The sequence below is a fragment of the Cebus imitator genome, unplaced genomic scaffold, assembly GCF_001604975.1.
Source record: "Cebus imitator isolate Cc_AM_T3 unplaced genomic scaffold, Cebus_imitator-1.0 Scaffold84, whole genome shotgun sequence".
Lineage (NCBI taxonomy): Eukaryota > Metazoa > Chordata > Mammalia > Primates > Cebidae > Cebus > Cebus imitator.
In genome coordinates this window covers 4,521,405-4,534,785 of record NW_016107399.1, presented here as the reverse complement: position 1 = coordinate 4,534,785, position 13,381 = coordinate 4,521,405, and the positions used below count along the sequence as shown (strand labels likewise).

At 45.3% G+C, this 13,381-nt stretch overlaps 1 protein-coding gene across 2 annotated transcripts in view; it reads right to left on the bottom strand.

Annotated features, from left to right (window-relative positions):
• SFT2D2 (SFT2 domain containing 2) overlaps positions 1-12,632 on the bottom strand; it is a 16,670-nt gene extending 4,038 nt beyond the window's left edge. The window contains exons 1-6 of one of the 2 annotated variants that reach the window (XM_017534088.2): positions 12,434-12,625; positions 7,188-7,274; positions 6,866-6,951; positions 3,434-3,515; positions 1,934-1,969; positions 1,789-1,847 (exon numbers count right to left, since the gene is read on the bottom strand). In XM_017534088.2, the coding sequence (XP_017389577.1) occupies positions 1,789-1,847; positions 1,934-1,969; positions 3,434-3,515; positions 6,866-6,951; positions 7,188-7,274; positions 12,434-12,496 (413 nt within the window). In that variant the 5' untranslated portion in view covers positions 12,497-12,625. The other variant, XM_017534089.2, reaches the window with a different exon arrangement.
• Positions 12,633-13,381: the final 749 nt, after the last annotated feature.

Here is a 13,381-nt window from a genome sequence, read left to right as displayed (position 1 = left end):
TCAGCCTCCAGAGTTGCTGGACTACAAGTATGTGCCACCATGGGTGGCTAATTTTTATTTATTTATTTTTTTTATTTTTTTTTTTTTTTGCAGAGACCAGGTCTTGCTATGTTGCCCAGGCTAGTCTCAAACTCCTGGCTTCAAGCAATCCTCCCACCTCAGCCCCCCAAAGTGCTGGGAATTACAGTGTGAGCCACCCACACTTGGCACAGTTGAACTCCTAACATTTTACAAATTCTAAACAGAATTTAGCTTCTTCCCAATTGGGATAAATTTTCTGCTTGCTCCTGTTAATTTTAAAAGAAGAAAAAAGAGAACCGGAAAGAAGAAAACAAAGAAATGGGTAAAAACACAGTACATCTAAAGGTATCTTGGTAAATCCCAGTTAGGTCAGCCCTGTCACTTAGAAGCGAACAGTACAAGGAAGAGGCTCCATAACTCTAAAGAACCACTGACTGTGTGTCAGACAGACTGTAAGTTGGTCAGCCCTTAGAAAAGCACACACAGTCAGAATGTGTTGGTGTTAAAGGGAATATCACCATTCATCTGAGCCCAAATGAATGCTGAACCTTTGAAACTGGCTACAAAATCAGTCTATAAGCAAAGCAAGGTGTGTGTATATGGGTACCAATTTCTGCCCTAGAAGAAAATCAAAATATAAACAGTCTACCAATCAAATGTGCAAGCCATTAGAAAAAAAAAATCACACTACCTTCCTTCTCCAAATCTTACACTTACCATGTACAGACTCCAAAAGGCAATTTGAAACTATATTTATTCAAAAGTCCAAAATTGCTAGAGGGAGGGATGGGAGTTAAGATTACAGTTTCAAGATTCATTTCCACCAAACAGGAGTTAACTAATTCTTGGGAACTTTAAAATGTTTACAATCCTCTTTTCTTTGCATTATAGCAAACCTTTTTTTTTTTTTTTTTTTTTTTTTCAAAAAAAAGGAAAATACATCTATATCAAATATATTCTTTTAAATTTTTTTTCTCCTTAGAAAAAAAAAAAAAAAACAACCACAGGAATGTCTTTGAAAAAACCACAGGAATGTCTTGCAGCCTACAGATTCCACCTGTGTCACCACCCCCTCACTCTGATGTTGTACAGGCTCTTAAGGACCATGAACCTAAAGCCCCATTAATGGCTTCACAAAATGTCTCCAGCAGCCCTTTTACTAGTCTTGGCTCTACAGTTACAATTTCCTACTCTTCAGCTGAATTACCAAAAGCCAACAGGCCTCTAAGCACATATGCTGATCCTTCAGCCCACAGATACAAGTTTTTCCACTTCGTCAGTGACTGTTCCTCATCTCCTGCTAATAAATCACTCTTTGTCCTTCTGTTAAATGACTCATCCTATCACATATGTAACACTCATTATTTTTCTTACCACTTTCCTTTTTTGTTAACCTTTATGTGACTCACAAGCCTTTTTACCATCACTTACAATACTTTTATTGTCCTTGCACTTACTGGATATAAGTGCTTTAATAATATTTGTAACATCTTAAAAAATCAACCATTAGTTCAGCGAGAATGCCACAGCAGGCAAACAAGCAGCCTCCTGTGGCCACTCAGGACCACTAATGCCATCTATTGGCAGTGGGCTGGGGCGATGGGCATTTGCTCTGGAGCCCGACTTCACTTTCGTCACTGAGAATCCTCAAATTAAAGAGCTTTTGTATCTTCTTCATTCTCGCACTCGCAACATGGGAGTTTTATCTCCTTCGGCTACATCAGTCAGTGGGTTATGTGGGGGAGGATTGTTTAAAAGGTTACTTACCATGTCAATGCCAAAGACTGCAAAATGCAGAAGATAAGCGCAAGCCCCTTGTTATGCCACTGAAAAATAATGATATGGTTACAGGAGAGTGTGAGACAAGAGGCAAAAGCCAAAAGGATTAAGAAAAATTAAAATATGCACTTACCCAAAAGGCAGAACACAGGGTAAGTGCAAAACACAACTAGGAGAAAGAAAACATTAATTAATGACAATGATAACATGGCAGAAAAAAAATCCTCAAAACTTGTTATTCTTGACAAAGGTACAATACTTCTTAGGCTGCGGTAATCAGAGTCTGTGATTCTCACAGCATCCCAAATGCATCCTTCATCTCAAAGCAGTGAACCCACCTCAGCATCCATGTTTGGCAGAATAGTTAAAAATCTCCATGAAATCAAACTAGCCAATCAAGATTCACATAGATTAAAAAGAGAAAGATGTTCTTTTACTTTCAAGTTTTCCCAGAACCTCTGCCCAGCAAACAAATCACATTTCAGGCCCACCCATCCATCTATCCATCTTTTCGTTCAAATGCACCAAAGTAAGCTTAACACAAATCTCTCTACTTTAACTCCTGCCAAATGCTACAGCAGAAAGCACAGGCGAGGCCAAAGGTTAACATGAGATATCAATCTCACAGCGAGCATGCCAGTTATTTGTTTACATGTCACCTAACACTTTCCCTAAGGCCATTCTTAGAAAGCTCTTTCTACAGGAGACTTGTCCAGATCTCGGACATCTGGGGTTGGCCAAGGACCACTGGTGCTAGAGCAGTCGGCCACACCTTTCCTCTCCATCCTCCAACAGTAACTACTCAAATATGTCCTAAACATTCCAGCATTGTGCCCAACACTGTGAAAGAACACAAAATAAATAGCAAATGTCACAGCTTTCGAGAACTTACCTATTGGAACAAATGAGATTATATATGTGAAACTAAAAATAAAAATATGTTCATCAAGTTCCAAATGTTGCAATAGTTACACTGCAGAGTTATATTCTGGAGTGGTTATATTCTGGACCAGAGAATGCAGGTCTGGAATGATTTTGACAACCGCAGGCAAGAGAATGGGCCAAAAATGCGAGGCATTTGCGGTCAGTGGGACAGGATGATATAACAAACCTGAAGACACTGTTGTCAGAGCAGGGCACAAGGATGACAGGCTATAAGGAGGCCACTCCCACTTTGGGGAGACGGATGAAAAACAGTAATAAGTCCCCTAGTCAGATAATGAGGAATAAAGAGCCTATCCTATAAGACTGGACACCCACCCTAGAGAATGAATCCTGTGTTTCTGAGTTATTCCCTCTAAGCCCTGGCCTGTGTGTGGCTTCGACAGTCACCAGGAAGGTGTGGAAGCTCCCTTCCTACCACCATACCACTCTGGCTAGTCTGACAAGCAATGCCCTCTAGAGGTGCTTTTCAGAACTGGCAGCACCTTGACACCCACTGAAACACAAACTAGGGGAGGAGGGGATCGTGGTATTAGGTAAAGTCGAGTGTTCCCTTCTGCCACATAGGAATAAGGTAGTGAGTCAAGCTGAAAGGAAAAAGAGAAGAGGTCTTTAGGTTACAAGGAAAAAATCCTATACAACAGAAATAAAAACTCCCATTTGAGAAGTCCAGCTAAAAAGCAGACCTTACCAGCACCATGATAGTTGCAATCAAACGTGTAGGCTCAAACATTCGCTTCAGCTGTTTCAGTGGTCCCATGAGGAAGATGGTACTGAAAGGCAAACATACACACGAGCTGTTCAGAACAGAACTGCACTAGGCACACTGAGTCGCCTCCCTAGGACTTCTGTGGCAATAGTAGCTAACATTTGAAAAGCTCTTATTCTGTGGCAGGCACTGTGCTGAAGGGCCTTTTGTGCATTATTCTCACTTAATCCATCAATAACCAACCTATAAAGTAGGAACAATTACCACACCAAAGCCCAGAGAGTTACTTATCCAAGGCCACCCCACCAGGGAATGATAGACCCAGGGTGTGACTACAGAATTGTATCATACCACTAGGTTAGGTAAGCCTTCTCCTTGAGAGATGCTACCTTGCCCACCTGACAACCTTCCCATGGAAACAAACAAGGCTCAGGAAATTTAAAGAAAAACCAGATCTTACAGGCTTAGGTAGGTTATGTTAAAATGCAGAGCATTTCATCTTCTTTCATAATCTTCAAAGAATAATTCTAATGATGATGATATCATCTGTTACTTGTTGAATGTTTGCTAAATGTCAGATATTACATATATTACCTCATTTCTTCTCAACAACTTTGTGAGCTATGTATTAAAATCATTTTAGAGATGAGAAAATCACATAGCTACCAAAGAGCCGGCATTCCACTCTCCATTTATTGAATTCCAAAGCTCTGAAAGACATCGCCAGCAGTCTACGGTCATACCACCCTGAACGCGCTGGATCTTGTCTGATCGCAGAAGCTAAGCAGGGTCAAGCCTGGTTAGTACTTGGATGGAAAAAGACATCCCAAGCGTGCCTTCTGTATGAATGAACTTGAGACACGGCTAGCAAGAGTAATCATACACGAAGCAGACTGTCATGCCTAACATATCAAGTACCAGGGCCAACTTTATGCCATGCTTCCCGAGTCCTGAGGTGTCACTCCAGTGGTAGCTCATTATAGCTAGTGTTTAATACAAGCCAACTAGCAGACGATATTAGCTACTGAGTATGCAACAAAAATAAAAATTTGTAAAAATAAATCTCCCTTTTTTTTTTTTTTTGAGATAGAGTTTCGCTCTGTCACCCAGGCTGGAGTGCAGTGGCATGATCTCAGCTCACTGCAACCTCTGCCTCCCAGGTTCAAGTGATTCTCCTGCCTTAGCCTTCCAAGTAGCTAGGATTACAGGCCCATGCCACCATGCCTGGCTAATTTTTGTATTTTTAGTAGAGATGGGGTTTTACCATGTTGGGTGGCTGGTCTCAGACTCACGACCTGAGGTGATCCGCCCACCTCAGCCTACCGCGAGGACTACAGGCATGAGCCACCACACCCAGCCAATAAGTCTTCCTGTCTTTGAAGTGCCATTAAGTTGCAACTTGAATTCAAAGCTTCACTCTCATCTCAAGTGTCCCAAGTAAGAGAACACTTCTTTAACCTACACCGAATAAGAAGCAAGTCAAGGCTAGTCCTAAAAATTAAACATAGCATATATACAAAACCATAACAGACTGCGGGCAAAGCCACATCCTCCCAAATATACCCGGAAAATAACAATTTGCTCCCTTTATTATTTCCCTACTCAGTGCTATGAAGAATCCAGTCCATTGGGATTTGCTAAAGAGCTCTTTGGACTAAGCAACACATCCATGTGTTTATGCTCAGTCTAGACTATACATTATAACTTGACACTGTCTGCCCAAAACAACACCCCCCACCAAAAGTTAGTATTGGAAAGAGCTTTAGAGGCAACAACAGACATCTCTAAGGTCAGCACTAATAAATTAAGCTTTAAGCAGGTGGCCAGAATCATGCACTCGATCATTTAATTAACATCCCCCATTTCCAGCCAAACACAAAACTAAGTTTGGGTACAAATGGGGACAAGTAAGATACATGTGCAGCCCTCATCAAGTGGCTTATGGACCTAGCAAGTACGTGTAATAAAATGCTACCTGCACTGGCACATAATTACAGATGGGATACTGACAGCCCAAAGGAAGGGGTCATCAATTCTGGAGAGGAGGTGGTAATCAGGAAAAGCTTCATAGAAGAGGTGGCTTTTGAGCCAGGTCTTAACAAATGAGCAAGTATCTACCAAACTAGGGGAGGTACAGCTAGGGCAGCATTCCAGGCAGAGAAAACAACCTAACAAGGGCACGACAACATTTTGGGAAATGCAGGAAGTTCGGCCTGGCTGGGAAGCACACTGGGTAGGGAATGGGACCACGGTGACGCCAGATCTCAAAGAGGCTTTCCTGTATGCGTGTTGAGGAGTTTAGACTTCATCTGTACAGAGAAAACAGGGCTATAAATGAATGGCTCCACAATGCAGTCGAAAATGGCCTGGAGAGGGGCAATGGAGGAGACAGAGAGGCCCAGCAGAGGCATCTTGTTCAGATAAGGGGTGATCCAGGCCAAAGCTAAGACCAGCTCAGATATCACCTTCTCTAGGAAACCCTTCCTGACGGAGGTCATGTCAGCTGCCCCTCTTTGAGCACCTCTTTCCATATCCTTTTATGTCATGAAGTATATGTCTGTCTGCCTGGCAGGGACCAAACCGGACTTGTCTTTGTATCCTCTGAGCCCAGCACAGAGTGTGACCAGTGCTTACCCATTGAGCATGCAATTCAGTCAGGGAAGCACAAACAGCCATGAGGACAAAGAGGAAGAAGCCAGTAAGATAGGTATACATCAAACCCTGGTGAGGAATCACGGAGGGGAGGCTTGGACCGCCAGGACTCTGAAGCCATTTACAGAGACACAAGGGAAGGGAAAAAGGGGAAAACAGATGCCTAAGTTCAGGTTCCTGCAGGTCATTCAGGTAGGGGCCAGGCCAGTGCTCCCAGCTGGGAGAGGGTGCAGTTGTTGGTACCAGTGCAACTGAAGCATGAGTGTGAATGAGCTTCACCTGCAAAGTCTGTGCATCCACAACCTACAGGAAGTGCTTACATTCCCTGCTCCCATGAGCTGCTACTCAGGTCTGGGAAGGTCTGACACTAAATAGAAACCAGTTTCCCTTATGGCCACTGGAGTGATGAGCCCTTTGAAAATCATCAGCTTAATCTCTGGCAGTAGTAAGAATACAGCAAGCAGGAGGAATGTGTTGTAAACCCTGAAGAAATCATTCAACTGCTCTGTGTCACAGTTCCTGTATATGTAAAATCACAATGGCAGCTATTATTTACTGCTTTCTCCCAGGTGTTTCAAAGACACACTAAGATATAAAATGTTTTGAAATAACAAGATGAATGTGAGATATTCTAACTACTCTTGTTTCTCTCCAAATCCCTGACAATTACTGAAGCATTCTCTTTTACCTCCCTCAAGTACAACCAATATCCATTTTCCCATTGAATGACTGGCTAAGACTGGATTTTAAAAAAACAGTTACCTCCCAATTGATGCGATGTTACCAAAGGTATAAAACACTGCGAAGAGGTGTAGTCCCTTCCTGGGCACCCACAGCAGAAAAGTACCCTGGAATTTAAAGCACAATAATGTTTGCACATAAGCAACCCCTCCCACCCAGCCACACAAGCAGAGCTCACAGAGGAAGCCCCAGAAGTCCATTTCCTTCCCCACCTCTCTTCTTCCCCTCTTCTCTCGTCCATGCATTTTAGTGAAGAGCAAAAGGGGAAAGGAGATGGGCAAAAGGGGGAATATACAGCAAAGACGAGTGGGAGGAAAAGACAGGGGAGGGAGAGAAATCTTACCAGCAGTGAGCAGAGAATTCCTATAGCAAAACACGCAATGAAGCCTTTTATCCTGGTACCCCAGCTTAATGAAGATGCCTCAACAACCTAAAATTGTAAAAGAAAAAAAAAGTTACATATACACACACATTTACTAAAAACAAAGCAAGCACATAATTAAACCTGGAAAATGTTAAGTTGTATTAGAGAAGGCAAGAAGCACAGAATCCTACACACTCAGGCAATGTAAGTCTTCGAATCCAGACCTTATCAGAGTTGTAAAGCTATTATGCAGACAGGAATCTTCTCTCCAGCAGCTGACAGCTGTGTCTCCAGCTGAACATCTTCAGAGGTAGAAACTCCCTGCCTCAAGCACAACCCATTTCACAAACAAGAAGGCAAGACGGCCAATCCTAGCGTAGCCCAAAGCCTTCCCACAGCCCAGGCAAGGTGAGGACCACAACTAGAAAGGCATGAGCTCCACCAGACAGAGTCCCAGGAAATAAGGAAAAGATGAAGGGACGGCAGTCAAGCAGCTGGTCCACTGGTCATCCTCTGCTACATCAACTCTCACCCTCGTTACTCACTCTTGGCTCGGATGTTGTACTTACAGGGTGCTGGCATTAGCCAGCTCCTCCAAGTGTGAGACAAATCCTGGTTAATTAATTACTCTCCTGCTCATCCTGACTCTTTGACATCATTATTGATCCCTCCCTGGAGCAAAGTTCAGGAGAAGCCAGGAGTTCCAAAAAAACTACTGAAACAGGACAGCCTGTGAGTAGCTCCCAATAGTTATTTTCTCATGTCAAAAATGACAAAAGCAGGGCGCAGTGGCTCACACCTACAATCCCAACACTTTGGGAGGCCGAGGCGGGCACATCACCTGAGGTCAGGAGTTTGAGACCAGCCTGACCAACACGGTAAAACCCTATCTCTACTAAAAATTCAAAAAATTTGCCAGGTGTGGTGATGCATGCCTGTAATCCCAGCTACTTGGGAGGCTGAGGTAGGAGAATTGCTTGAACCCAGGAAGTGGAGGTTGTAGTGAGCCAAAATCATGCCATTGTACTCCAGTCTGGGCAACAAGAGTGTAACTCCGTCTCAAAAAAAAAAAAAACAAAAAAAAACGACGACCAACCATCTGCATGGGCAACCCTGCTAGTCTGATGCAAGTGGGCACAGTTGAACAAACACAGCTGCCAATGAGAGACCAACACCACACAGGGCAGCCAGGCCATGTATATTCAGACAGCGCTCACCTTGTGTGGCCAGCATAGTCTCCATCTAGCAATGTGGTCAAAGTTGTCTATACCATTGTTTCCACCTGGCTGATGGAGGAAGGGAGGTCGTAGCAGAGAGTCAAGGGTCACTAGACTGGCGACTGGGTCAGCCTTGCCTATCTCCATCTGAGGGATCTGTTTTCAATCCTGTCTCCTGAGTTCCCGTCAAACCAGAAGCTTGAAAAGAAGGACTAGAGGCTCCCCCCAGGTGTGGCACGTATTGCTAAAGACTACCTTAATCTCCACTCAGTAGAAAGGTATTTAGGTCAGGTTATACATTCATATATAATGGAACTGGGCTAATGACCCTGCACAGAAAGCACAAATTATGGACGGTAACAGGCAGCAGGGGCCAGTGTGACGGCCTGACAGATCAGCCACCTCATTCTACACTGAGGTAAACCTCTCCTGGAGGAGTCTGGTTTCCCAAACCCCCTTGGACACCAAAATGAGCCATGTGATGATGCTCTATTAGCAGGCTTTACGCGGTCCCCAGACAATCTAGTCAGGCCACTTCTGACTAAACCATTTAGCCTCCCACCAAGGACAGACAAAATGAGAAGCTACCACTCTTCCTGAACTCATGCAAGAACCAAAGAACTTACCCTGCCAAGGTGAAAAAAGAACAAGCTGCCCACAGGAAGAAAAGGGCGGTAGGACTGGCCTGGCTTATTCACAGGAAGACGAGGGGTACTAGATGGGCCTGGCTTGCTCGGAGGAAGAACAGCGGTGGTAGGATTGGACTGGCTTGTTCACAGGAAGAACAGCGGTAGCAGGACTGGACTGGATGGTTCCCTGAGCACTGCATGGCATCAACAAGGATATTTTAAAAGATTCAACCTTTCTACTTTAAGACGATAAGCCATAAGGTTAAGAATGAAATTTGAATTGACTTTGACATCTAGATTGCTAAATAACCTCAACAGAACAGTGAGATTCCAGCCCTCATAAAAATTAAAATCACCGGCAACAGGAAGCAGTTCAGCCAAAAATGTGTTTCTGGTTTCTACCTTCAGAAAGGAAAGTGACACTCCACATCCAAGTCTCTCAAGCTCAGTCCATCCAAATGTCACTGTTTGCCAAAATGGAAGGGGTGGGGGCACATTTCACCACTGGACTTTTCCATTACATGTAGCTGCAAGCTCTTTTACAAGCACACTTGGTCAGGGAAGGAGGAAGCTGTTGTTCCACTTCTTCTAATTGGACTCAGTGAAAGCAAAACACTTCTTTTTGCCAAATTATGAAAACAAACTCATAAAATGTCTGTAAATGCATGACTGCTGGAAGCTGTGCTAGCGTATTTTGGAAATTAGAGTAGCTAAAATAGTACCTGGATAGAATTTGCAGGCCATGTGCTCACTAGCAGTCTGACTGGCAGTTATTCACAAAGGTCCCTTTCACTCTGGGATGTGGAGAGAAGAGGGGCTCTCGCCAAGAAGTAAAACTAAGAATTGTTCAGAAAAACAGGACTGGTGACCAGAAGAAGGTGAGAAAGGAATACTGCTTCATTTCCACACTTTAAAATCAGATACTATTCACACCTTTCTTGTCCCTAGAATCCTTTATAAAAAACATAAAACCTATACTCTCAGAAAAAAAAGTCCAGTGAAACTAAAGACTTAAGGTGTATTTACGAAGACGAGGTATCAATCAGAAAATTCATCATGAGGCTATAATCAGATGCTGCCATGAAAATTTTATAACTACCTAGGAGAGGTAGAAGAAATAGAACTAGTCATACCTTTATGGTTTGCATTAAAGGAATAAAAATTTTTAAAAGCACTCTCTTCTAGTGACCTCTTAAAGAGATTTTTAAGAGTAATAAATAATTCAACTAACCATACAAAACAGCAATTTCCTCACAGAATCCACCAGTTTTGCCAGCCCCCAAACCATGAAAAATGTGAGACAATCAAATAAATCAGTACCAATATTTTAAGGGAGGTTCTGACCTAATCAGTAAAAACTAAGCCAAAAAAGCCCGAAAGATGAAGTCGGTCAGCAACAAAACATTTCCCAGGAATTCAAGACTCTGGAAGTACCATACAATGGTATTATAAACAGAAATTTCACTCAGAAAGAGGAAGCTGACCAAAGTATTTTAAAACAAGAATGAAGCACCTATTCTTTTTAAAACAGATCCAACAGGTGCCTGGGCATAACACATTAAAGCCCTTCTCATAACATCCAACACAGGCATTCACCATTTTAGGTTAAAAACAAGCTCCGCATTTATGTTTGCAAACTTCACTAGCCGTGGGCCCACTACTTCATGATGATTTTTGAGACAATAATATCCGCATCATCCCACTGTCAACACCCCACCTCCCAAGAGTCTGCAGGGAGAGAAAGTACCTCCTCTTAAGCACCAACTGTTCATCAAGGCTTGTTGACAGTCAATGGAAATAAAGCTTTAAATAGCAAGGGTCAGCAACCTACAAGTCAGATCTTTCTTAGGCCCAGTCTGAGGTTCCACTTGAGATTCATAATAGAGGCTAGAAATCAAGGAAAAAGAACCTGTGAAATTAATCCTGGGCCTTGACCAATTAATAAAGACAAATTAAAAAGAAACCACCAACTTCTTCTGAAATGTCAAAAAGTTAAACTTCAGTGCCTCCAACATTTGATCGCATAGCATTACTACCTCCAGCTAATTCAGAGGGCAAGTTTTACATTCTGAGATGTGATGCAGAAAGTATAATTACCAGTATCACACAAAACAAAACAATAAAATCAGCTACCACAAACGAGGATGAAAGCAGCTTGCTGAGAAACCCAGAAGAAACACTGATTAAAGTGAGAGGGAAAACTCCAGTTTCCAGTTGAAAGAGGCCATTATCATCTTGTTCAATACCCGCATTTCAGGGAGGGTGTTGAACGGAGGCTAAAGAATACTCCAAAAAGTGAAGAGAAACGTTATTTTGTCATCTGAAAAGGAAAACAAAAGACAAAAGCATCCAAAATAGAAATGCAACATTCTGTGTGGTTCTACAACATAGGACATTAGCGGCCAGGTTTCAGCACTATCAAAACTTTTCTAATAGGCCGGGCGCGATGGCTCACACCTGTGATCCCAGCACTTTGGGAGGCCAAGGCGGGCCGAATCACTTGAAGTCAGGAGTTCGAGACCAGCTGGCCAACAAGGTGAACCCCTCATCTCTAGTAAAAATACAAAAATTAGCCGGGCTTGGTGGCAGGTGGCTGTAATCCCAGCTACTTGGGAGACTGAGGTGGGAGAATCGCTTGAATCTGGGAGGTGGAGGCTGCAGTGAGCCGAGATCGCGCAGCTGAACTCCAGCCTGGGCGACAGTGAGACTCCGTCTCCAAAAAATATATATATATATTTTCTAATAAAACAAATCAACACGCAGGCAGTCTCCTGAGGCGCTGGGTGTCTAGAGTCTAGGTGTGGGCAGTGTGGACACAGAGACACAAGACGTGATCCCTGCCCTCATAGGGTGGAGGCAGTTTTACAATCACAAGACGTGCACAGGGCCGGGTGGGAGTGTCACACTCTACAACTAAACCGGGCAGAAAACAAAGGCGGAGCTCGGGTCGCGGTTAACAACCTCGTCGCGAGGTGGGGACCGCCACCCCAACACCCCAGCCCTGGTCCATCGCCGCGATCCACCCAGCAAGGGCTCCTTCCTCCAGCCCTGCCCGGCCCTAAAGCGCATTCCCCGGCTGGTAGGGCTGGGACCGACTGCCGGGACACCCGCCCTCCCACTCACAGGTCAGTCCGGGGATTTCCTCCTGCCCGGCCCTCTGTCGGGGAGGATGGGCAGAAGGGGCGCGGGGCAGAAGGAAGGGGCGCGGGGCAGAAAAGGACGCCGCGGCCGAACAACCAGTGCAGCGCCGGGGCTCCTCGCGGAGCCGTGCTGGAGAAGAGGAGAAGGGGCAGAGCTGCCGTCCAGAAATTCCTGGAAGTCCCAGCAGGCTTCCCAGGCCCGGGCAGGGAACGCAGGGCGAGTTCCCGGGCTCACTCACCTCGGACAGGCCGCTCCGGTCCTCCGTGTCCTGCCCGCTCAGCACCTTCTTCAGCTTGTCCATTGCGGCCCAGTCCCCGCCGGCTCCGGCCCCTCCGCGGCAGCCTGTTGCGCTCGCTAAGTTGCTGGCTCTTCCGGGTGCTCGGCAGCCGCCAGGACGCCAACCGCGACGCGCCCCGCCCAGGCACCTGCCCACCTGGGGGCGCCCGGCATGCCCCGCGCCCACGCCCGCCTCCCCCGCGCCGGCCTTCGCAGGCGTGTTTTGGTCCCGGGAGGCGGGTCAGGCCGGAGAGACTGGGATTGAAGTCCACCAGGCGCTGCCAAACACTAATTCGGCGTCCGGCGCTGTGTTCCAAACCCGAACGGGCCGCGCTTCCTCGCCCTGTTGCCTGTCGTTCCAGGCAACAAACGCTGAGCATCCACCACGTGCAAGGCTCTGGAGTAACAAAGACGGTGAAGAAACCTCGTGCAGACGGGAACAAAGGCTGTGGTTCATCCATATTGCGGTCGTGCTTACACTGGAAAAGTTTTTGGTTTTTTGGGGGTTTTTTTTGAGACGGAGTTTCGCTCTTGTTGCCCAGGCTGGAGTGCCGTGGTGCGATCTCAGCTCACCGCAACCTCCGCCTTCCGGGTTTAAGCGATTCTCTGGCCTCAGCCTCCGAGTAGTTGGGATTACAGGCATGTGCCACCACGCCCGGCTAATTTTGTATTTTTAGCAGAGACGGAGTTTCTCCGTGTTGGTCAGGCTGGTCTCGAACTCGTGACCTCAGGTGATCCACCTGCCTCGGCCTCCCAAAGTGCTGTGATTACAGGCATGAGCCACGTAGCCCGGCCAAGAGTTTTTTGTGGGTTTTTTTTTGTTTGTTTTTTGTTTTTTTCAGTCACTCAAGGCATTAGCCTGGTGTGGTGGGGGATGCCTGTAAACCCAGCTACTCAGGAGGCTGAGGCA